Source organism: Alosa alosa, chromosome 6 (genome assembly GCF_017589495.1).
Source record: "Alosa alosa isolate M-15738 ecotype Scorff River chromosome 6, AALO_Geno_1.1, whole genome shotgun sequence".
Taxonomy (NCBI): domain Eukaryota; kingdom Metazoa; phylum Chordata; class Actinopteri; order Clupeiformes; family Clupeidae; genus Alosa; species Alosa alosa.
The window spans coordinates 23,469,213-23,496,097 of record NC_063194.1 but is presented as its reverse complement, the minus strand read 5'-3'; the positions used below and the strand labels follow the sequence as shown (position 1 = coordinate 23,496,097).

General features: G+C 43.4%; 1 protein-coding gene across 5 annotated transcripts in view; it reads right to left on the bottom strand.

The window, feature by feature from the left end:
* Window positions 1-380: 380 nt before the first annotated feature.
* The window catches only part of asic2 (acid-sensing (proton-gated) ion channel 2), a 393,440-nt gene continuing 366,935 nt past the window's right edge, over window positions 381-26,885 (bottom strand). For 4 of the 5 annotated variants that reach the window (XM_048245325.1, XM_048245327.1, XM_048245326.1 and 1 more), the window contains 7 exons: window positions 15,738-15,888; window positions 14,358-14,414; window positions 7,933-8,086; window positions 6,619-6,710; window positions 6,430-6,509; window positions 5,251-5,319; window positions 381-4,515 (listed from right to left, as the gene is read on the bottom strand). In XM_048245325.1, the coding sequence (XP_048101282.1) occupies window positions 4,414-4,515; window positions 5,251-5,319; window positions 6,430-6,509; window positions 6,619-6,710; window positions 7,933-8,086; window positions 14,358-14,414; window positions 15,738-15,888 (705 nt within the window). In that variant the 3' untranslated portion in view covers window positions 381-4,413. Of the gene's footprint in view, window positions 4,516-5,240; window positions 5,320-6,429; window positions 6,510-6,618; window positions 6,711-7,932; window positions 8,087-14,357; window positions 14,415-15,737; window positions 15,889-26,885 lie in introns of all 5 variants that reach the window. The other variant, XM_048245324.1, reaches the window with a different exon arrangement.

The window sequence follows — 26,885 nt, the reverse complement described above, 5'->3', positions numbered from 1 at the left end:
AGACCTTGAAAGGAAGTGGACTCTCTGTAATACATGCAAGCAAGGTTAGTGTGCTACACCAGCCAGTAGTGCTTGAGTACAGTGCTTGAGTACTGTCGCCAAGGAGAGAACATTGTTCCCAAGCCTTATCGCCGCCCCCCTCTCTCTCTCTATTGTGTTAGCCATTGTTTTGAGCTCATGTCTCTCTCCTCCTTGTTTGCATTTGTCATAACAGGTTGTTCTGTTATCATCAGTAAACAGACCTAATGCACACGTGCACACGCACATGCACAAGCACATGCTCACAGACACACACACACACACACAGAGTTAGAATATAGAGTTACAATGAAACAATGAACCAAGCAGGGATAATTAAAACCGCAAAAGAAAACCAGCAAGAAAAGATACTTTGATTTATTCACATTAAAAACACAGATGCATAATGTCATGAAAAGCAATTTTTGTAGTCACTGTAAGTAGTGCTGGTTCCACACATACACCCAGCCTCATCAGCCCTCCAAACGTTTGGCCCCTTTTCTCCAGGAGAGGAAGGACATCAGGGGGGAAAGCTTCACACAGAGATATTACACACAGCTTGGCCTCAGCACAGTCCGGAGGAGAAAGAGGAGAAAAAGACAGAAAAAAAGAAAGACAGAAATAAGGAGAGAGGGAGGGGGAGAGAGGGACTGACAGAGAGCTGACTGACAGGAAGACACATAGAAAGAGAAGAGAGAGAGAACACTGGACATGACTGAAGAAAAGGATGGAGATCCACAGGCAGAGAGAAGGAGGAGAAGAACAGGTGGATAGAGACACAGCAGAGAAAGAGATCAGGGTGTAAAATCAAACCACAGGACAGTTAGTCATCACTTGCACTGTTTCCCATGATGGGCTCTTGAATGCCATTGCACCAATAGAAACATTTTACCAACACAGTCAGAAAGACAAGCAAACAAATGTTTGAATAAATGACAAATAAAGATGTACAGTATGCATCATAGCATGTTTGCATGTCTTCCTTGTGCAACGATAGCGGAAAACTTAACCATTCAATTCCCAATTAGGCAAAAACAGCAATGACACCCTACCACATATTCCATCTTCTGGCAAAACATATAAGCTTACTACCAATTGATGTGCTGTGCTGGCTTGCACACAAGCTCCATTGAATAAACAATTAAGCTTGTTGTCTTAAAACTATGTTTGAATATAAAGTCTGGAGTCTGTAGAAATGCTCGTGCCCCGATTCGTTTTGTGACTGCTAATCAGCATGGCACTGCTATTGAACAAAGTAGCATGTGCCAAACAGCCCGGTGCCATTTTCTGCCATACTGGGAAACGATGATTGCACTACACTCCCTTTTTATTACATCTTTTAATTGGCACTGCAGGGGTCTCTCCCAGTAATGGGGAGATTGACTCCATGCTCATTGAGGTGTAAACAAGAAAACACCTCTTTGTATCAATCAAACACACACACACACACACACACACACTGAGTACATCCCAAAGGGCTGAATAAATAAGAGAATGTAATTAATACAAAACACCATTTTTATATTGGATTGTCATGAAACTCATTTGTTTACCAGCTTAGGAAAGAGCATGTTACATTGTGTGCCCATATTCGGCACACGCTACAAGCTGCATGGTGCCTACAAGCTGCAGGGACCATTAGAGCATAGAGACTATACTTTTCTGCACTCATATTTCAGATTGTATTTAAATCAGAACAAACACCTATAGATAGGTTTGTCTACCATATAAAATGGGCTAGAATCAGTCTCATTATGCTCTCCGGTTAAGGCTGCATGGCTCAATGCTAAATAAGTACTGTGATGTTCCATGAAATGCAAATTTGCCCTCTGCACAGGTTTTGTTGGGACAGCTTGAAAGTTGAAAAAATATGGGCTTTCCATAGATACTTTTCAAGTAGACTTTTGTCTTGACAATTTTTTCTGACCTTAGCTGCCATGGCAAATGATATGTGTTAAGCTCTTCTCATATGTGCAGTGGTAACTAATGCATATCCAAAATAAATTCCCAAGATCCCCTGTCAGCATAGTGCTCACACTCACATGAGAGCACCTAACAACAGAGACAGCATAGCAGCACATTGGCACCAATCCAATTCCACATAGCCTATCATACACGGAAACTCAGAGGGATATAGGCGCATGCTCATAAAATGAAACATCTGCAAGTATATTTGTGTTTATGTAAACAAAATTGCACTTGAACATGTTGTGAGTGAGGATTTCTGTTGAGCAACTGAGCTGAGATGGGGCAAGGCTTGTCCTAATGGGAAAACTCCCCAGGAAGGCCTCACCCAACTATCTATGCAGGCGCATGCTTTCTTTCTCTCTGTCCATGCCTTTTCTCTGAGGTTCTGAAACAAAACTGTCAGCAGTATCTGAGGTAAATTAACAATGCCTTGACAGCTGGCCAAAGTGAAGTGGGCCATGATTATGTCCCAGAGCATCCACAACTTCATGGATGACAGAAGACAAAAAAAAACACTGCACTACACTTTGATGCCAGTTAAACAGACCAAATCCTACTGTATGTTTTAGGCTAAAATCTATAGAAACTAAAAAAGAAATACTAATAATAAGAAGAACAAGAAGAATGATAATAATGATAGTTTCTGAAAAGTGAGTAAAGAATCCTCGGTTCTGTCAAGCCCAAGTCCCTACTGTGAGTTCCACACGAACACGGAAATAAGCCATAACACGAACACTCCCACACATCACTTCCACTTGCTGCTGGTTCTGCGTGAGAGGATACAGCAGAGCAACCACCTCGGGAGTAATGCTAGAAATGTAAAATGCTTGCATTTATGACTGTAAAAAAAAAAAAAAAATAACAACATAAAAAAGAACAAAAAGCCTTACAAAGTTGCCATGGAGATATGAGAGGAGGAGGCCATGGGAGAGACGTCCTAGTGAAGGGGCAGAGCTGCCAACTCTCACACACTGACCGTAAGATTCATTAATTTGATTGGCTTCACGCGCTCTCACGCCAACCGTTGTGTAAGGGTTGGCAGCTCAGAAGGGGGCCTGTGCTGCTGTGCAAGGAACTACTGGTTATAGTTCCTGTTTAAGGGCAGAACTCTCAACAAGTCAAGTCAAACTCAGCATGAGCACTATTTTAATGCCACTCACAGAAAAAAAAGGACTTTCTTGCTTGTAAATGTCACACACATGAAGTACAGAAGCAGTGAAGTGCAATGGCAACTGGTACGTTAAAATGACTGCACATCATTGACATTCATCATAATATTTTTTTTTTTTTTACAAATTTCTCAATGAAAATAAGATCTCTGAAGAAGCCCAAAGCATAGTGACACTGTCAATCAACAGTAAATAAATACCATCACACATGTCATAGTCACACTGAAAGCTTCATAAATCCATTTGCCACAACATGACAAGATGGCTGCCCTCTGCTGTGTAGAGTTGAATGGGCTGTCACTGCAGTTGCCAGGCTTCCAGTGTCTTTTCTATACAAAATGACCATCGTCAAACGTTTCTGACCTCGGACCTTTTATGTCATGAAAATTGTGTCAGAATGAGAGGCCTTGCAAGACTGTGGGGATAGGGGACTAGAGCCTTCACAAAAGGAGACTGCACAGCATATGGCACACAGACGGACACACACACACACACACACACACACACACACACACACACACACACCGACACCCATACAAAGAGACACACTTGCTCTCTCTCTCTCTCTCTCTCTCTCACACACACACACACACACACACACATACTTATATAAGCATTACGTCAGTCCCAGCGCAATCAGAACAAGAAAACTGCATTGTATCCAAAGAACTGACACATGCAAATAACCAACAATTTCATTGTTTTGCTTTTCTTTTTCCGTAACAGTTATGGCAGTAGACTTTGAGATGAGAAGTGTGAGATCATGTCCTGTACAGATTCTGTTCCACTTGACATCCACTGTGTGTCTGTTTAGTTCATGGTCTTGTGTCTTGTATATGTCGTGTACCGTATGTTTGTCACCGTCTTCACAGGATCTGTGAGAATTTCACCAAATGTGTTTGTGGGTGTGTGAATGTGCGGAGAAACTGGACAGTTTGACCACTCCATAGTTTCAAAAAAACCCTCTGCAACCTCAATAAAGCTCCATATTTCAGCTGACTGAAGAGTCTGTAAAGAGGCAGGGAGGCCTGGGCACCATCTTCAACCTTTCCACACTCCTCCCTTCTCCCACAGCTTTTCTTCTCTCTCTCTCTCTCTCTCTCTCTTTCCCTCCCTCCCTCCCAGAAAACTCAGTCCTATCAGCGCTGAGGAGGAGGAGGAGGAGGAGGAGGAGGAGAAGGAGGACGAGCAGGAGGATGATAGGGAATGTCTGGGCGTGTGCACTGGCGCCACCTGCTGTAGTGGAGGAGGGGTGAGCTCAGCAGGCGATCTCCTCCAGGGTGCCCAGTGTGGTCTGCAGGGGGACGCTCACCGTGTGGCTGATGGTCTCCGAGTGGTTCACCACGGGGTCACACGTGCTCTAGATAACCATGAAGGGACGTAAGACATAATGTTTGTCCAAATACATATACACATATTGCAAACAAGTACCATTGAACCAAAGAACAGGTTTCAATACAGGTTTCAATACTGCAAATGCTCATATAATTTTACTCCATTGCTACATTCAGATATAAATGAGCCTAGTAAATCATATCTAGTAGTCTCTTTGTTTCCAGCCTTTTCTGTCTTTCACATACTGTCTCATCCCATCTCTCTCAGAAGTTCTGAGTGTCTCCCGCATATTGATAGCGGCTCACTGGCGCCCGTGACAAGTGAGAGGTATCTGAAGAGAGAATGAGAGGCAGGCAGAACAAGAAGGAGAGCGTTCTGATTATTCGTCGCCTCTGTGGGCGGGTTTTACAGTCAAACTTTCTCTCTCTCTGTCTCTCTCTTTCTCTCTCTCTGTCTCTCTCTGTCTCTTCATTATCCATCAGTTAATCAAAGTGTAACCTACTGCAGCACGATGGCGGAGGGTTCCAAATAAACCTCACCTACACTAAAGTCTATCTCTGCTGGCTATAATTCTTAATGTAGCGTGTTTTGATTGAAAATGTTGATGTATCCATTTTAATGTTGTTGGAACCACCCCGAAATTATTTTTTGCAGGTCAGGATGTCTATACTATATACTGTATGTATATACAGACACCCTGCCAAACACACAAAGACACAAACACACAGACACACACCCTGTGTCTCTTACTCTCTCTTACCACATCCTCTCCGTGACTCTCCTCCTCGTCCTCGCGGCTGAGTAGGTCCAGCAGCCTCTCCTTCACCACCTACGGCAGGCCACAGAAGGCACCGCATGAGGCCCTGACTTCCAAACCTTATTAGCAGCCACAAATCTTCCACAAGTGCCCACCCAGGCCTCATAAACACACGTGGACCACTTCGCAATCGCACCAATGGCCTCTCTGGTACACAACAATGGTAATACGCCATTTCTGGTCAAAGTGGGGTCCCATGTTAGCAGTTCACATTACAACTTACCCAGGTTATTACCCTTAAGGGGCCGTGTAAAGAGACGGTTTGTCGAATGTCTCCTCCATTAAATCTTACTGTAAGCGGCCATTACAATTTTAATGCGGCTTCAAATGAGGCACTGAATGACACGTTTATGTTCAGCAGTCATGTTTGAGTCGACTGAGACACACTGGAGGATGGAGATAGGAAGGATCTGGAAGGTCAGGGTAGACTACATTGCTCCCAGCTGTGCCAATGTTATAACTGTCTATGAATTCCTGGACTCTCCTGCAATTGAGCAGGAGAGCCACAAAGTGGTGAATTGAGAAAGCCAGCGAGTTTTCACGTACTGTAGATCTCCGTTTCTCGAGGTCACCAGGTCAGTACAAAAACCCCCCGAAAACAATTGGTTTTACCCAGCTTGAGTTGCTACGGCCAACAGCTAATTCAGCTAGGCAGCTACAGCGCTACACTCTGGGGGCATGTACATGACATCTCACACCATTGTATTCGCTAATTTAATGACAGTTTGACTTATTTTAAGGAGTCTTATCAAGACAAATTTCCTCAACGCACTGGCAGCCAAATTTGCTTGTTTTTAGGACAAACTAGATTTTTTGATCTTGATATAAGATCTTGATATTAAATCTAACACTTGGTTAGATTTGATTAGATACATAGTTTTTGCAGTGTAGCAATTAGCACCATTCAAAAGCTGGGGCCGTCGTTTCACATGATATGTACAGTATGTGTTATCTGTGTGATGAGTACTCCATAAGCAATGCAACAGAGAGGAATGGATGTGAATTTGGACGCACTTTGATTGTTTTTGTCTCTCTCATGTGTGTCTGTGTGTGTGTGGGTGTGTGTGTGTGTGTGCACACTTGTGTATGTGCAGAGGTTCATTTAAAAGACAGAAAACTGACCTCATAAGCATAATCAAACAGTTCAAGGATGGTCAGTATGCTCGCACCAACAAACAGTCCCATCTGACCTCCAATGTCCCCTGTTATAGAGAGAAACACAGAGCATGAGAAACAAAGAGATGGAGTTCACTCCTAGCAAGAAATCATTACAATAGTTAGAAACAGCTGAGGGAGTGTGTTTTGACCTACCCAGTAAACCTGCAACCTCGTAGGCTTTCTTCTGCTCGATGGTCTCGTAATTCAGAGCCTCAAAGAACACGTCCAACACCAGGATATTATCCCTGAGAAAGCAAGAGGCTAGACACATCAGCGTCTCTGCAGCCTCTGCATAACCGTGTAATATACTCCAAGGTTACACCACAGCCTGATGTGCACCTCCTCAAGAGGGGGCACAAACATGTGATGCATAAAAATAAGGGCCTGCTTGCCCTCTCTCTCACACACACTGCACACACATACTGTACAAACACACACACATGCACATACACATGTATACTGCATGCATAATGCATTTATTTACAAACATGGATACATTTTACAGTTTATTAGAGAGACTTCTACAAAACGGAAGATCTGCATCATATAAGAAGAAGTGTGTGTGTGTGTGTGTGTGTGTGTGTGTGTGTGTGTGTGTGCGTGGGTGTGCGTGGGTGTATTCTGTATACATGCATATGTGTGTGTGGTGTGTGTGTGTGTGTGTGTGTGTGTGTGTGTGTGTGTGTGTGGGTGTATTATGTATTTGTACATGTGTGGGTGTGTGTATTTTGCTCTGTGCCTTTGCTCTTGTTTTCCTGGTTTTCAAAAAAAAAAAAAAGAGAAGCTTGCATCCAAAACACATTTTTCTTCATCAGTATGCCATTTTCCTCCTCTGTCTTCATTTAGATGGATATCCTACAATCCTTCAAGTGAGACTAAAAGAAAATAGGAGGCTGCCAGCTTCTTGTTTGTCTAATGGAGTGCGTGGCGCCCGAGCATCTGTGCCACAGCCCCACGTATTCCCAGAACCACCACTACAGACCCGCCACACCAACAAATGATCAAACTTCCGGCTTTAAGAGGGAAAATGAACGAGACTAATGGGATTTCACTCGATAAAACCGAACCCACAGCACGGAATACTAATGCCACCATCAGCCGCTTAGCCCTATCTAGAGGGATGGAGGAGCATGTGTTAGTACGGATAGGTTTGTTTGTCAGCTTTCACCTGAATGGATATGCTTATTGTTAGTGATGCGCTCAGTAATACTGAGAATGTTTTTGTGGAAAAAAATATGTAATTTTAATCACTGGCTTAAAAATGCATGTGAATAAATGAAACATACACACACACACGCACACACACACACACACACACACACACGCACGCGCATTCGCACGTGCATGCACACACACACACACACACACACACTCACACACACACAATTGAACAGATAAATTGAAGATAAATACATGCTGAAAAAACAAACAAACAATCGCACTGGAGTTGTCCATCAAGGCACTTACGTGATGTACTTCTCCGATCGGTTGAACTTCTTCTCCAGGTAGCGGGCTGAGGTCTTGCTGGGGATTTTGACCATGGAGAGCTCCTTGTTGTAGCGGGTCATGTTGCAGGGAGTTCGGCAGACGCAGTTGCTGCTTTCTGCTGCTGACAAGGCCGCTACGGGAGACAGAATAAAAGTCAGATAGCCAGACGGTAGAGTGCTGGAGTAAGAGGTTGAGGGTGAAAATACTCGTCGTTTTTTTTTTTCAGTTACGTAAAGAAAAATAAAAGGGAAACACTTAATAAAAGAAGCGTTATGTCATAAACGTTTATGACTTGTTTATGACACGTTCATGACAGTGTCATGTCACTCTTATGTCGATACTGTCAAGTAAAGTGTAACCAATAAAATACTTCAGTAAAAAGATACGTGTCAGCATGAACGTATCAATGCCAAATCCCCAACAGGGTTTCCTCTAGACTTCAAAGCATGAGGCTCGCAACAGGCTCTGTGTCTGGAAGAGGGCTGATATGAAGAGGTCTGAGGACTACAAAAGGTAGCTACGGCACCGAGTACTCCCCAGAACACATGGCTGCACCCTAGAGGTGCCCAGACCAGACACATCATTATCTGCATCTGGAGCTGTTCAGCCTGTCCTGTCCGTCTCCGTGTTCTGATAGAAGAAGTGCGTGTGATTTATACCCCATTAGCAATGCAATTGTTGTGTCTTCAAAGCATCAAACTGGTTTAATATTGCCATATAATTAATCACTATTGTGAACAACTAATTGCACTGTTGTATTTTTAATGTATTTCACTCTTTTTAATTAACTTCTGTTTTCAACTAAATTGAGTTTTATTAACTGTCTGAACCCTCCTCCATAACTCCATGACCTACTTACTCAATAGGTAGTTAAATCAAGTGAAGTCTTATGTTGCAAACTGAATGGGCATTTTTGTATTGTAATGGCTGATGCACAGACATGTCCATCATTGAGCTGGCATTTTCCCCAACTAATAATAAGTAACTTTGTGTCAAAGAAATTATTATCTGTTTCTGCTGAATTACAGTACATATTATATATTCCCAAATAATGTATACAGATTTGGGTACTTCCTCCGTATATATAGATACATAAAGGCACACACACACACACAGAGTACACACACACACACACACACACACACACACACGAACACACACACACAGACACACACACACACACACAAAGTGCTGTCAAGTCTAAGACTCAGAATCAATTTGTGGACAGGAAAGATTTCAGTCATGGCTGAGGTCCACCAGGGAAAGGGGTAGAGAGAGAAAGAGAGACAGTGAAGGAGAGTGCAGTTTAAAAACCCGTGATAACCTGCTAGACCTTGAGTTGAGCTCTTTCCGTTCGGTTGAAAAGAGTGGCAGCCTCAATATATTGACAGGAGGGAGATAGCCCCTTGTGCTGTAGCCAAAAAGGTTTAGGTCACAAAACCCTGCTTTCACCCGACATCCTCATGTTTCTCTGAGACAAGCCCGAGGGGGGGGGGACCTCTCTGTGCCAAACACAGCTCTGCAAGTCCCTCTGCCTTCCATTAGGAGTAAGGCCATACACTCCATCTCTGCTTAACTCAGAGCAAAGTCAAACCTGGGGGTTGTGCAGGGATTAAACTTCTGACTCCAAGCCATTTACCTTATTCACTCCATAAATAAGAAACAACTTCCTCCTCACTAGAGCGTTTTTGAAGTGCAAGAGTAGGAATCAAACGTTTTTAGCGTTGCTTTGTCTACATTTAGGACTCATGAGAAGATCCAGATCCACCTTTTAATGCCGAGTCACGTCTGGGGAATAAAAAAAAAGCAGAGGCAATTCTGCTGGAGTCACTGCTGCGTAATCCGCCTGGGCCCTCTGCCTTTATCTGTCTTCAGGCAGGAAGAGATCATTGGGATTCATCAGGCTGTCACAGCCCCCAGTCATGTGCTGCTGGCGGGGCTTGAACTCGCCCACAGTCGACGCTTTCTCCCCCCGTCCTGTGTGTGTGTGTGTGTGTGTGTGTGTGTGTGTGTGAGAGAGTGATTGAGTGTCTGGGGTTCAGACCGAGGAGGGCCAGTAATGAGACTGCAGTAGTGACAACACTCACTGCCTCAATGGAAGCCTGTATGCAATGCATTCAGGCTATTTATAGTATGTGTGTGTGGTTTATGCCAGGTGTGTGTCTGCATGTACTCAGGTGTGTGTGTGTGTGTGTGTGTGTGTGTGTGTGTGTGTGTGTGTGTGTGTGATGAAAATTGGGACTGAGGCAACAGCTTTGACTGAATCACTGAGATGACAGATGAAAGCTCCGACAGCTCTGGCTGCTAGGTGCGACTAGAAGCCCTGATGTCTGCTGTGACGCGGGCCAGTGAAGCTGTGACTGCTGCCGCTGTGCTTATGATTACATTACTGTGAATGTTTCCAAGGCAGCATCCGCCATAGGGGAGCCATGTTTCCTTTTAATCCAGCCCTCTCTGCGTCTGTCGCTCGGCTGTTTTCTGTCAGTACTCTTCTCTGCTCATCCTTATTTCAACAGATGGCTTCTCACCACTTTCCTTCCCTCTCTCTTTCTCTCCCTCTCTCGCTCTCTCCATCATAATATGTCTCTCTTTCTTCTTCCCTCCTCCCTAAGAGTGATCACTCCATCTCATGCCTTGATGGTCCCCCTTACCTGATGTTTACCTGAAATCACTCCTCCATCATCATCTCTCTGTTCTTCCATATCTCCCCACTTCAGTCTCTCCCTCTGCCTCTCAATATTCATCTTTCACTCATTCTCTACCTGTCCTTTGTGTCTCATCTTTCTTTTGTCTTTCTCAGCCTCTCTCCATTCTCTCACTCTCTATTTCTCCAAAAAATTGAGGTGCTGTGTAAAATGAAAATAATAATAATAAAATGCTATGATTCATAAATCATGAAAATATATGCAATTGAGTGAGAGTGTAAGACAACATATCAATTGTTGAAAGAATTTTTTTTTTTAGAAAATATGTTCATATGTTTGTATTGTAATGGTACTAGTTTGTTGGTGGATTGTTACATTGTGGGTGTGTTAAGTGTCTGGGGATGTGTGGGTGTGTGTGTGTCTGGGGATGTGTGGGTGTGTTAAGTGTCTGCATCCCCATACCATTATGGATCTTTGCTAGGGCTTTTGAACTGTACATCATGTAAAACATGGTGCCAGTTAGTTGTGAAATATCCCTCCTTGTGTTGTGTAGCATAAGACAACTTTTTACTATTTCCTATTTCACTCTTCACTACTTTTCATATATTTCCATGTATGCTCTCTCTCTTTTTCTTTCTCCCTTTCATTCTATGGGGCTTCAGTAATCTATCTGTCCACTTGTCTTCATTTCAGCCTTGCTCATTCTTCATTCATTTCTTGCTCTCTCTCTCTCTCTCTCTCTCTCCATTCCTGCTTCCTCTCTTTCCCCCCTATCTCTTTCAATCTATGGGGCTTTGGTAATATCCCGGCAGAAAGCACAGTCACGCAAGCGCTGCTGCAGGAAATCCAATATGGCCTAGGCGTGCTCCTCCATTTTCATTTGAATGTTGCATTATTGATATCTAGTGGGGAGGGGGGGGGGGCAGTCCAGACCGGCCATTAATATCCCACCCTCGTAGCCCCCGCCACCCCTCCTCCCTCGATCCCCAGACCACCCACATCATCTATCTACTCCCCCACTGCTATCACTGTCCATCCGTCTCCATAACTGTGCTGCTGATCTTGATGTGTAAACACCCACAGACTGACATTTTCATGGAGCCAAGCCACACATCTCCTACCCCCCACCCCTACCCCAACCCACACCCCAGCAGCAAGACTTTAATTACAATATTTACATGTCGCCTATCATGATGTGAAGTGATTCATTCGTCCTGATGCTGCCATCACCTGCTCGTGCAAGTGTGCTTGGCCAGCTCCTGCTTCATTCTGGTCAACAACTAATTCACCTCATATTCACGAGACACAATAAACCGTGTGTCTTTCCTGATGATGAAAGTCTATTTTTATTCCTTTTCTCATGTTTTAAACAAACAGTTTAATTGTCACATATAGGGAGAAAACAATCATTGGAGATGAGGAGATGAGTTTAGTCTCACTGCCATTAATCTGGCTAAAAAAGGTCTGCATTTATTATTATTTATTAATATTATTATTATTATTATTTTTGTTATTTTCTTATTCCTCCTCCCACTGCAGCTGCCTCACCGAGACGCCTTATCTCTCCATCCATCTTTTTTGTCACGGCCAGCGACAGGTGGACCAGGACGGCTACAGCACTCAGAGCCCTGCTAGAGCGGTCCGAGACAGCTGTCCACCATTTCAGAAGCAGCAGGCGATGTGCACATTTCCATACCGCGGCACAAGGATTTCTCCCTGACGTCGCACCCTGTGTCCCTGTTAACAACAAGTTTCATTCAAGGTGGAAAATAATGGTGATGCGGGGAAACTTCATGGGGGGGAGGGGGGACTTTTCAAAGGCACACCCACCTGACAAAATGAATATTTTGCCTGAAATCATCTTAATTATGCTGTTTTACTAGTGCGGTTGCCTGGCGGTGAGCTCACACAGATGTGTGAACATAATGTGAACATAATTTTAGGTTTATGTGCACGTGTGTGCGTGCGTGTGCTCATCCGCACCTATTGTGTATCAGCACAGAGCACAAACCATAATCTTCATAATGCTGCCGTCGTTAGAAAAAAAAAACCCTGCAAATGTTTTGCATTTTTACAAAAGCTTGTGGTTTGCCTTATTTGTACTGTAGCTAAACATGCATCAGAATGAATAAGTAAATAAATAATAATGAAAACATTTTACATGACATGAATAAATGGAAACATGAAGGCACAGGGGAGCCAGGCCGGACATCACACAGTCCCACAGGTCCGCTGAAGGCCCCCGTGTCATCACAGCTGTCATCACTGTGGGCAGCCGTGTGATTGCCGAGACCGCATCTCTAATCTCTAATTAGGAGGGATGCAAGTGGATTCCTCTCCGCCACGGGGGATGTGGGGGGAGCCAGCCAGCCCAAGACCAGGGGTAAATATTAACACCAGTCTCCACGCACCACAGGCTCCCCACAGTCAAATATCCATGCTTAATACTTCAGCATTTAAATATTAAAGTGTTTTGTGCACGTTTGGTGCGGTGTGGCCAATCTGACTTGCATGAGGTGCAGCGCTGTTTATCCGACGCCAGTAAGAGCTGGCAGATGGCAGTAAACGTGTGATGCCAGTCAGCAGAGGGGAGGGGAGAGGGGCAAGCGCTGTAGGAGAGGGAAGGCAGAGAGCGTGTGACGCTGTGATGCGGGGGAGTGCTGCCGTACACACTTGATATTGTTCCTTTCATTTGCTATGCAAATGCATGATCAAGGGGAGAGGAACTCTCAAAGCCCAATGCATGTGGGCACAGAGGCATGTATGCACACACACACACACACACACACACACACACACACACACACACACTCACAATCACACCTGCCTACACATGCCTGCAGATGCATGTGCGCGCGCAAACACACAAATTCTTATAAACAAAGTGGAAGAGCTGTACCTCTGGGAGAGGCAGAGTTAAATGCTGGCACAGCAGACGGATGGGGAGGATGAAATCGAGTGTGTGAAGTGAATGATGAGAAAAGTGAGTTAGAGAAGAGTGTCTGGCCAGGGAGGGCCGCAGAGAGGAGCAGAGTTATAATAAGGCTCCAGTAATGAGTTAATTTGAATTGGGACCACAGCCATGGCAGCTACAATAATGAACACATCTCCAGCAGAGACCAAACAGCTCCTCAAAGGACCCATCGGGTACATTTGTGTGTGTGTGCACGACTGCACGTGTTTTTGTGTGTGTGTCTCTGAGTGGAAGAAAAGGAGTGTGGGGAAAAGAAAGACAGAGTAAGAGAGAGAGAGAGAAAGAGAGAGAGAGAGAGAGAGAGAGAGAGAGAGAGAGAGAGAGAGAGAGAGAGAGAGAGGAGAGTGAAGCATGACAGTAAGTGTCATGGGAGTGTGCGTGTGTTAGACAGAAAGACTAATATACTATGCACATCCTTCCGTTGCGTACTGCATGGCAATTAAGTTTCTGTGACAGGGGAGCCGAGGACGGCCGTCAGGGACTATGGGACACTGGGACAGGGACAGGGCCCAGTACCAGGACTGCCTGATGGGCCGACTGTGCCACGCTGGGAGTGTGTGTGGATGGCCGATGGACAGAGAGAGAAGGAAACTGAGGTAGATGGCTTGAACATTGTCACTCCGTGGGTGCTTGCGAGCGTGTGTGTGTGTGTGTGTATGTGTGTGTGTGTGTGTATGCATGTGTATATGTCTCTGTGTGTGTGTGTGTGTGTGTGTGTGTGTGTGTGTGCGTGCGTGTGTGTATGCATGTGTGTGTGTGTGTGTACATGTGAGCATGCATCTCACCTAGAGCAGGCTCAGCGCAGTCCTTGTACTGTTCGGGGGTGCAGTACGGAGAATCCCCTACAGAGATTGGAAGAAAGAAGAGAGAGAGAGAGAGAGAGAGAGAGAGAGAGAGAAAGAGAGAGAGAGAGAGAGAGGAGAGTGTGAGAAGGAGGACTAAGAGGAGGAGGAGCACTTGTCCAGCCCTCACTTTTTCAAGACGCTTTTCTTCTGTCTCTCTCTCTCTCTCTCTTTTTTCCTTCCGCACTCCTGAATTAATGATGAGCTTGAGGCAAACTAAAGGCAAACTACTCAGAGAGTTTTCGCAACAGCCGGGAAGACGACTAGAGTAAACAAACAGTCTGGAATTGGTGTAAGGGCCTGTGTTCTTTGTGGATGTCTGTGTGTCTTTTCTGAGCCAATCAGCAGGACACACAAACAGACTGAATAACAGAAAGGCCGTTGGCAATTTGTTGTTGTTGTGTCTGTTGTGCCTGACCTGTAAACACATGAAATGTATTTCTGCATTATCTATACAGCCACAATGAGTGAGTGAGAGAGCGAGAGAAAGCACTATATTTTGCAGTGTTTTTAGACAGCATGAAGAATTTATTTAACAAGACAATTTCCTCTTTTTCCTTGTTTGCCCAGCACTTGAGTGCACAAATTGGGTGGTATATTTTTCTTGTGTGTTCTAAGTTTGCCTGTGAGAAAACTACCTGTTTTGTGTTATCTAGAAAATCACTGCAGACCTGATTTGAATTGATTTGCAGACCATCTGAACTGGGGTGCATTTCCAAAAGCATCGACTTAGTTGGTTGGCAATGGGAAATTGCATTGCAACCAACTAAGTTGCTAAATTAGTTGGGAAACGCTTCCATGTTCATTAAGACCATACAAAAAAAGCACATACTGTATAGATGCTCACGCATATCCATTAGCTAATAATTGGGAGCCAAGTGCGGAAACAGAGTGCCATTCCAATTAGGGAGTGTTGGGCTAACAGGGATTAGCAAGGGCCTTAATAAAGCACCAGGAAAAAAAAAGGAAAAGAGATAGAGAGAGAGAGAGAGAGAGACTGCAGGAATATATTATGTTCAGTACTGACTGAGGCATGCTCATCAGCGACAGAAAAGATGTGGAGGAGAAGAGTAGGAATATGGAAATTCCTACATTTGTTCTAAATTCAACTAAATAAATTCGAGAAAGATAAATGGCTAATTTACCCAAAATTACAAGAACAAGGTCAACGAAGGAAGGAACAAGCGGAAACGTCTGATGAAAGAAAATATGACAGATGAAGACGGGGAATAAAAATGTGGAGAGATAGAGAGATGGAGCGAAACAGAAGATAAGAATGAGTGATGCAGAGACAGATGGGAAGAAAGAGAGGAGCCCACTCACCGGGCATGTGCACCATCCTGCAGTTGCAGTTCTCCACGATGTAGCGCGTCTCACACTCGATGCGGCAGGCCGTCACGCTGTACACCTGAAAGAAGCCCGCATCGTGGGGCTGCGACACACACTCGCCCCACGGAGGAGGCAGGTACGTCAGCTGCAAACACACACACACACACAAACAGAGAGGGGGAGAGAGATTAGGCTGAGATACAATAGAATACACACAAACACACACACACAAACACACACACACACACACACACACACACACACACACACACGCACACGCACACACACACACACACACAATAGTCTAAAATGACAAGGCACAATAGTCTAAAATGACAAGGCAATCAAGGCATCTTTGTTGGATGATGCGTGTATTGAGCATTGACTCATCCTGCAGGTCAGTTGAGAGAATAGAGGTGTAGCAGCCCTGTCTGTGCGCAGCCCCATTTACTGCTATTCATGAGTGCTGCATAGCGAGAGACCACCAGCAGGCACAGCAAACAGTCCCCCAATGTTTAAGCACTCAACTGCCCCCCCACAGCGATGCGGCATCATTTAAAAGAGAGAGGAAAGGATGGAGAAAGGGATGGAGGGAGAGGGGGAGAAAAGTAGGAAGAGAGAGAGAGAGACAAAGACACAGAGTGGGTGGAAAGACCAAGTAGACCATGACAGGAACCCATCTGTCCTGGCACCATAGGAGGCCATGACAACAGAACAGCAGTCCTAATGCAATATTAAGAAAAGCCCGCTATGCATACTGTAGCACTACCTGCAGGTTCATTCTGAAGACTTGGGAGGGGCGAGTGGGGATAAAAAAAAGCTTTCCTTATCAGAGCTGATGTCTCGTAGGTGATTTAATGTGCAGCTTGGTGCTTGGAATTGAAAGATAGGATCTCTTTCAGTAAATGAAATTAACGCTGGCTAAGCTTTTAACCAGGTCATCACCTTCAAAACACAATGCAACAATAAAAAACAACCACCACCACCTACCACAATTCTCTTGATTTCCCTGTTCTGCTGCAAGTCCTCCCACCAAGCAGGTCAAATCCATGAAATAAATGACCTTCCCACACACAGAGAAATAAATAAAAGCCCAAATCACTCTCTTAAAACATCACTACTCAGCCTCTATCTAGACTAAGGCTACTAACGCTTTGTGGAGTGAGAGAGGGATACAACCACATTCTGCCTTTCTTTTAACTAATTATATTTAAACTGCACTTCTACAACATTCATGATCCATGCCCCACTCCAACCAGCCCTCTATGATATAGAAATTTCAGAACTGAGATAACCGGCCTACTCTACTTCAGCATGAAACCAGAACTGACTGAGCGAGATTTCTCCTGTTACTTCTCCCACATAGCACCAGGGCATGTTCATGCACAGGGGAGCTTTATGATCCCCCCTCTAGCTCTCCTTGGGCGTCTTGGCCGGTGTCTGCTTTAGCACCGCAATTAAGCGGATATGGCAGCTAACGAGGAGAACCCCCTGGTTAAGCTCCGCAATTAAATATTCACAGCTCTCCTGAGGACCACATCTATCGCCGCCACTGCTCGAACAAGCGTCGGACACATCTGCCGTCATTTTCGATTGTGCTCACCGAAGTTCACGACCCCCCGCCGCTTCACCTGCATGTCTCGGCATCTCCCCTGCTCACCATGAGCCAGGATCAGTCAGCCTCACACATGGAAGAGGTGGAGAAATAAAGAAATAACACAGGCGGAAAAAAATCAAAGGACCTCTTGTAACCAACATCTATAAATCAATGTCCTCGTCGATGTGACTTCCAGTGTGCTCTGGGGGGACACAGGAGACATGTCCCCCAAAAACCTGAACTTTTAATTTGATATCTTGTCAATACAGGACTCCATTCCAGGGACTCTTTGAAGAGCCGTGGCGGTGCGCAAAGCAGCAAAGCACAAAATTACACCCCCAGCTCTGGCACTTTTTCTCGGTTCCCTTTGGATTCAGTCCATACGTTACAAAAAAAAAAAAAAAAACATATCCCTGCCAGGAGCCAAAGCCATTATCCAAGCTCTCTTCCTGAGCACTGCACCATACAGTGAGCTGAAGAGCATGACCCCAGACTCTTCAGCAGGAACCTATTTCCTTGTTTTCCTTTTTTTAACACAAAAGTATTTTGAAGTTTGCTGTATTCCAAGAAGGAGAGAAAATCTCATTTTGAAAAAAATATACGTTATACTGCATACTATCCGTCTTCCTTTCCCCTCATGTTTTAATCAGTAGGTTTGTAATCAGGTTTGTGTTTCTGAAGGAAGGCAAAATAATTCAGATGTGCTTATGTATGGGAAAGTCAATTTGCCCTCTTGTGTGTCTGACTCATCCCTGGACTTCTTGGCTTTCTGCACTGGTATTGATAAATAAACTAGATGTACCACATAGCGGTACAAAATATGACCGCCGCTCAGTCCTGTACATCCATTCCTCGAAAATAAATCACACTTCAATTTGTCTCCATATTTTACTCCATCCCCCACTCTTGAAACTTTTGTGTATGCTTGTTTGGCATGCCTGAGTGTGTGTGTGCGGCTGCACAGAAAGTAGCCTACTGGTGCTGAAAAGGTGAATAGATTGTAGAATAGCCAAAGAAGATTTAGCATTGTTATAAAACCTTTAAAATCTCTAAACAATCACAAGTAGGGCAGTTAATCACAGTTCATCCATTGCAACTGGATTGATGAAAGGTCACTTACACCTGTAGGCTACATTGTATTTGGGAAAAGCAAAAGGTATCAGCATAATGTTATTTATTTATTTATTTATTTATTTATTTATTTATTTATTTTTTGTGTATTTATAAACAAAAACATCTCTGTCAGTTCCATGCCGTTTTCAACAGCTATCAAAAACAAAGGTCGTTTTTGGATGGATGGATTTTTTGTGAATGTTTCTTCTTCTACATAAGATTTTAGTCATCTTTAGTTCATGTAATACTTTATTGTCAATGCACAAATTAAGTAAAAGTAGTCTGAAACGTTTTTGTTAATGCACAAATTAAGTAACAGTAGCCTAGTCTGAAACGAAATGCTGTTTTACATCTAACCAGTGGTGCAAATAACTGACATGTCCAAATGGGCCTTGATGAAATGCGTCGCTAGACTGTTCATACACATTTTAACGGGCCAAAGTTGAAGAGCTTTTGTCCGTTATTGTTCGTGCAAATATAGGCTGATTCATGTTCCCTTGCATTGTGTAACTGAGGTCCATGGCTAGTCTGGCTTTCATCAGACCAAGCTCAATATTTTAAGAAATCAAAAAATAAATAGCGGGCAGATCAGGCTGGGTTCACCCAGCCTAGTCCATAGGCACCCGATATTGTTTAATTTTCGATTGAGATATACACGCTCTGGCTATTCTAAATGCAAAAAATGCATCAGGGAGTTATGACAAAACGGTAACTAACAAACTAGATCCTAATAGAAAGCTGTTAGCTTCCCTAAGCTACAGGTAGGATTATAAGGTAGGCCTATTTACAACATAAATTGTCAATAGGCTATGCTGGCTTACAATAAATAAAATCTCCTTTGAAACCAATGGCTTACGCCTTACAGTATCAAGCGGACTTAAACTGTCATATCGCGGGCTTAAAAGTTGTAATAACATTCACGCAGCTCCATGAGTCAAGGAAAGCCGAATGAAGTAGCCACTTCTAAATGGGACCCACTACACAGTAGCTTAAGGTGATTTGCTAAAGCAGCCATAATGAAATGAAGGTGTCATTGTTTGGATACTTCACACACACACGTGCTTTTTTAATTTCACAGACTACAACTACCAAGCTGTAATCAAAGCACATCGATTCCCCTCACACCCCCTGCACGCACTTAAAAAACAAAATAAACAGGCGCCTCAGTCTCACGCGATGTATAGGCAAAACTGTATCAGACCGGTGTAACGTTGGTAAATCTTCCATTGCACAGAATGATTTTTGTAGCACGTGCAATAAATGACAGTCGAAAGATACAAACAGTGCTGCTATACATTTGCTTGGTATAACCGCATTTATAGTTTTCTACAAATGCAATAAATCAAATGCCTCCATCACGCTTAACGGTAACATTACCTAGGTCCTTATTGATATTACAAGATTAACGCATTACCTGCAGTAAAAACCAAGCATGTCCGATAAACATCCTTAGATTTATTTCGCTTCAAGAAGAAATGGGAATTACACTTCATGTGAACATCGTCCTATCCTTATTAGATGTTCGCTGCGGTAAATTACAGTCCTTGTATGAAGCGTCCATTGTTTTTCCAACCCACTTTTAACTTCCAACAAAATTACGCCTCACTGCAACGATCGCCATCTAGTGGACAAACGACTACTTCTCGCCAATACTGAAAATGCAGCCATGATGATGATGATGAATATTTATTTTGGCTTTCTTTTAATCCTACTGATTTTCATTTTTTTTACCGGGGGCAAATCACAAATGAGTGATTATGAGCCAGGTTGATGTGGGCCCTTGAGACCAACATACCATAAAAGATTCACAGAGAACTGTGTCTGCCCTACCCTCCTTTCGGGGGTCCAGTCCAGCGGGGCTGCAGATGAAAAACGAAAATGACGGTTCCATGCTATCCATGTGGGGTACATGCTCACCAAGTTTTGTGTACCCCGGTCTTTCAGTGTCCCGAATCCTTGTTGGTGTACGTCACTAATTGTACACATAAATTATTTTATTGTAAGGCCCCCATGAACGAAAGTACACAAAACTTGGCATGCATTCAGAGGGTGTCATAATGATCCTACTCTTTTAATTTCGTGCAGTTTTGACCTTGTCAGCCAGAGATATTGAGATGAAAACACCTCATTTTTGCTTTTTTAATTTTTAACTAGGTGGCGCTATACATGAAATAAGTGGTAATGGGATGGGTTGACATGCCCCCTTAAGACCAACATACAAAAAAAAGGTGGACCTCCTAGGCCCCCCACGGTTCTCGAGATATTCACAGAAAACTGTCTCCGCCACCTACAGGCCAGTTGGTGTATAGTAACATAAATTAATTTATTGTGTGGCCCCCATGAACGGAATTCCACAAAACTTGGCGTGCATACATAATGATCCTACACTTCCAATTTTGTGCAGTTTTGACTATGTTAGGTCACAGATACCTTCAATTACACCACCTCATTTTTTACTTTTTGTGTTTAACTAGGTGGCGCTATACATGAAATGAGTGGTTATGGAATGGGTTGACATGGCCCCTTGAGATCAACATACAAAAAAAAAATGGTCCTCCTAAACCCTACGGTTTTCGAGATATTCACAGAAAACTGTGTCTGCCCTACCCTCCTTTCGGGGTCCAATTCAGCGGAGGGGCTACAGATCAAAACGAAAACGATGGTTCCATGCTATCCATGTGGGGTTACATGTCCACCAAGTTTCGTGTACCCCGGTCTTTCAGTGTCCCGGGAATCATTGACGGAAATTTGGGCATGCGAAAAAAAAAAAAAATAAATAAATAAATAAATAAATAAATAAAAAATCTGACTAAACCTATATGACCGCCGCTTCGCTGCGCGGCGGTCATAATAAGGTATGCTGTTTGCATCAATGTCAATGTCAAACAGTTATGCAGCATGTCACACTAGGCTTTGTACATGCACAGTCATGAATCCTACAACCTCAAAAAACCCTGTTCCCCTAACACTAGTGTGCACACCTGTTCCCCTAACACTAGTGTGCACACCTGTGTCCCCTGTGTTCCCCAACACTAGTGTGCACACCTGTGTCCCCTGTGTTCCCCCAACACTAGTGTGCACACCTGTTCCCCTAACACTAGTGTGCACACCTGTGTTCACTTTGTGTGCTGTTGGCTTCCATAAACCCTTTTTCAATGCCAGCTGGGATCTCTGGAGTCAGGTGACCACGGCGATTCCTGCCACAGCCTGCTTCCCATGCATCAGTGCATCTCTCCCCCTCCATCCTGAGAGGCAGGTGCTTGCACGCTTGCATGCTTGTTTGCGCCGGTTGGATGGTTGGGCTGGCGCTAGCGTGGGGTGAGGAGAGTGGAGGGAACACAGTGAGGAGAAGAGTTGGCAGCCCTTTCTGCACAGCCCACTACACCACACCACATCTCACCACAGCCAGCCAGCCACCCCCTACTGGAGCCCTGCCTACGTGAGTCTGACACAGGATGCTGGAGCAGTGGTGGGTCGCCACACTGCCGCATGACCGGTGGAACGCAACGCGGGCTCGCTTTGCCTCTCACGCAAGCACAACATGAGCACAGATGGGGCTCGTACCGATACATATAAATACACACAAATGCATTCAACACTCTCAGGTGGACATATAAGTGCAGGCATGCATGCACACACAAACACACACACACACACACACACACACACACACACACACACACACAAACACACAAAGAGAGAGAGAGAGACAGAGAATACACAAATGACCTGCTATGCATACAGAACAGCTAGACTTAGTAATATGTGCTCTGTGTCTGTCAAGCTCAGTGCACACCAAGACAGACAGGCAGGTAGACACATGGCACACGAAAAGAGAGTGAGACAGAAAGAAATTGAAAGAAAAAAAAGAAAGCAAAAGTCCAATCCTCAGAGACCTCTCTAAACCTCTACTCCCCAGGGGGCAGGCCTCCTCATGACTGAAGTTCTGCAGAGGTCAACATCCTCAGATCTTTCCCAGCCTTCATCCCTCTCTGACTGTCTTACCAATTCACTCTCTTTGAACTCTCCACAAATATTGGACAATATTTCTGGGCCCAGTCTCCCGCTAACGAAGGAGACATGCTCTTACGAGGGTTTTCTACGATTCATCTTACGATCGTTCGTTTGGTTTTTCCGACTGTTTCCCGAACATGCTTGTAGCGTGAACGCGTGTGCGCTGCTCTTAAGATGCTCTTAAGGGTAGCTGTCCACGTTAATAGTTCTGAAATATCCTTTAATTTGCTGGTGATGTCAGGTGACTGCACGTCACAGCTATAGGCCTACCGTTTAAACTTCGGATCTACACTTTAATTCACATCAATACGAAAATAGAAAAACTTTGACATCCACATGTAAGCATCCCAAGTAGGCTATATACCACACACAGACATAAATAATAATTATTTAAGATTAGATTGTTGCATCGTTTATGTCTGTGTCAGACATAAATAATAATTATTTAAGATAAGATTGTTGCATCGTTTATGTCTGTGTCACTTAAGAAGACGTTCAAAGATAAGAAAGAGGTCGAGTAAGAAAGTGAGGAAATGTGTAGGCTAAGCTTGACGCAGCACAGACTAAAGCACATGTTCCTTTCTCTGCTTTTCCTCATAGGCCTAATAAAATATAGCATTCATTAGCAAAGATAATGGCAAAAGATTCTGGCAACGTCTCGTTTCATAACTTGATTACATTTTTGTTCGCTTGTAATCACATTATTATGACCATTAAATGTATGCTATTTTGCACACTCACATCTGATTCATCACAAGTAAACACAATAAAGAATGGGAACGTAAGTTGGTTAATGTATTCTAAGTTGTAATTCCCATGTATGTCCTGTTGGTGACCTCAGTGAGAAGTGCCTGTTAAGACGTTCTTAGCCGGTAACGAGAACTCTGGAGCACTCGTAGATCTACGAGTGTTTTTACGACACTCTTAAGCTACGCTGGTTTCGGGAAACAATCGGCAAATCTTAAGATGTTCGTAAGAGGGACTTTACGATGCTCTTAGGCTTACGATGCTTTCGGGGAACTTGGCCCAGAGCAGTAAAATAAAGGGTAAGGCTATTTGCACCCCTGGTACAATTAGCAGTGTATGCTATTCGTACCCTGGTGCAAAAAGAAGTGAATTCTTTTCGTACCCCGGTGCACACAGCAATGTGTCCTATTAGTACCCCGTCAGGTACAAATATAAAAGTATGCTATTCGTACCCTGGTGCACACAGCAAAGTGTTCTATTAGTACCCCGTCTGTTACAAATATCAATGTATGCTATTCATACCCCGGTGCACACAGCAAAGTGTTCTATTAGTACCCCGTCTGTTACAAATATCAATGTATGCTATTAGACTCGTTGCACACAGCAATGTGTTCTATTAGTACCCCGTCTGGTACAAATATCAGTGTATGCTATTTGCACCCCTGTGCATTTATTCTGGCATATTGATCACACAATGTAATAATATATATATATATTTTTTTAAAACAAGCAACATGTTTTTTGTTGTTGTTACGTAACAGGGTGTGAATAGCTCAGCTGTGTAATAGACTCTCTGAATAAGGTATGCTGTTTGCATCAATGTACAGTTAGAAGTGGATGCAATTCGTACCCTGGTGTTTATAGTACTGCATGCTATTTACACCCTGGTGCATGAACTAGCTAATTGTTGCAGCTAGCTAAAACTTCCGTTTGAGAACCGATTTCTTGTTCAAATTGCGCGCCTTCTCTCCAGAGACGTTGGTACACATGCACACTCACTCTGCCAAAACGCATCACACGGGAATCAAACCTCGGTCTCCCATGTGCCAGCCCTTGTCTGTGACCACTGCACTATCTGCTTCCACAAGGAAACGGTGTTTGCCGGTAAACTTATAGTTTATAGGCCTGAACGTCATATTCGTGAAATTTCTGTTAACTAACAAACTGACGGTTGTATGTGTTTACTGAACCAAGATTATGAAAATAAAACACAACTTTTCAATCTAAAACTTAATCTGAACAGATATAGTGCCGAAACCTTTCAGAATTCTTCCCTTTTTGCTAACGAAAAACGAATGTCCGCCATGTTTTTTGTGAACTTGAGCAACGTCTTTTTGTTATATCACAGGGTATGAATAATTCAGCTGTGTGGCCAAGGCTATTCATACCAGGGGTGTGTGTAAATAGACACTCCGTAAAATAAAACATATTAGACAATTGACATTAAATATCAATTATGACACTGCAAAAGAAAGTCGTTTCAGTGTATATTCCCTCGATTTGTGACAAGGCAATGTTCTTATCTGTTACTCTTGGACTTTAGAAAGATACAAATAGTCTACTGTTTTAATTGAACCTAAAGCTTTTAAATCCAAACAGTGGCATTTTATGGATGCACATGAACATGAGCACTTCTAAAAGTTTGTTTTAATCATTATAATGCACATCCAGTGAGCAGTCCTGCTTTGACTACGGTCTTCCCTAATTGTAATGGACATGGGTGTTCATTTTGCATATGTTCCCTGGACATTCCCTCTGTGTTGTGTTTAAAAGCTTTTACGATACCATCCATTCCATTTTGCAGGTCTAGTGTTGCCAACCACAGCGATTATGTTGCCTGGTGAAACCCGTGGAGCAGACACGTCTCTCTCACACACTGCTCTGCCTCTGTTTGGGGGTTTAACAGGCCCAATTAAAATCTCTCAGGCATGACGCAGGCTTTAAAGCACTCCCCTTAACTGTCCCAGTCAGTGCTTTAATTACAGCAAAGCAATGAACTGGCGGGTCACGTCTTTGTAGTGTCTCGTAAATGCGCGTTCAATCCACAGTATTTTATTCCCCAAGAAGGACTTGAGCAATGCATATCCAGCTGGAAGATAACAATGAACTTCAGTGCAGCTGATGGATATGTGGCGAATGAATGCAAGAGATCCTTGATCAGCCATCTATTCTTTTAGAACACAGTTGGAGGGGAGAGAGAAACATGGAGAGAGAAAGAAAGGAAGAGAGAAGAGTGGCAACACTTTTGAAAGTAGTCTAGCTAATGAACCCACAGGAAACTGGAAGTTAAGAGTTAGAATAACACTAAAAGGTGTGACTAAGTGATTGTTCAAAAAATACTAGCTCTTCCTGTGTTTTCAGTCACACAATGCTTTAAAGCAACACCAAAGAGTTTTTTGTACCTTCAAATAATGTTTCCAAAATCGTTTCAGTGGTTCATCAACTTGTAACAGGGTGAACGGCACTTCTGCATTAAACCACAGCCCCCTATCGGCTATAACCGCATTCTATGTAAGTTTGCCAGATCGGGTAGCGGATCTGTAGTTCGATGGAATGAGACATAAGAAACTACAAATTTGACTTGCATCTGATGTCGCAATACATCATACTTTCATGAATCGTGCAACATATTCTACCTTGTCTATGGACATTGTTATTTGCAAAGCCGGTGCTGGATAAACAAATAGTGTGCGTGCGACAGAGGGAAAGTTCTTTGGTGTTGCTTTAAAAGGTATATTTACTCAGCAGCCATGTTTGTTGAAGTGACCTTTACAGTGTTGCTATGTCAGAGAAAGAAAAATCTGATTTATATGACGGAGAGGATTGACTCGGCAGCATACCGATTTGGTGCACAATTCCTAAGTACATACAAAAAAGAAAAGAAGGTTATCCGATGAGTAAATTAATGAAGGATGTAACACTGCAAAAGAAACATGCTTTTGGGTCTCTTTTACATCATTCAATACATTTCATACAGCCAGTTTCCAGTTATTTTAGTCTAAGACTAGGCCTACATGTGTGGAAGACCAGCCCTTAATGTTTCATTGCTAGCTGTTTCTGAATGTTTGCACACACTGTTTCTGAGTGTTTGCACACACACGCACAAACACACACAAACCAATTACTTAGATATCTAAGTCATCTCAAAGGTTAAGAATTGATTTCATTTTTACAGTGAAACTGATCACAATGTGAGCAGAGTTGACCACAACCCCAATGTCCTCTATAATTGGAATGTTGTGTAATTTGATATTCTTACAAATGGACTCAGTCATACTATTTTATTCTGATGTAGTTCACAGATGCCTGGGCTTCTGTCTCCATTGCCAGCTTTCTCTGGATAGTTCATTATTTCCAGGAGACTGAACACTCATATGAGAGAAGCACCCCAATAATCTGAACAGATGATGAAAATGACTCAAAGCAATATGTACTGTAAGTTACATGTTGTGATAATCTCATCTCCCTTCTCTATGATACGAAATGGCCTCCAATGAGGGATTGCTACAGACACAGTGTGTTGATGAGTGCATGGCTGGATGTTACAGTATATTGCTGTATTTAATCAAAGGAATACAACACTCCCAAAAGCCTTTTTTTAAAGAAGGAAGTAATATGCCAAACCCAATGGTTGCAATTATCTTAACAGCAATAGACCGTGGTAGTGGAGT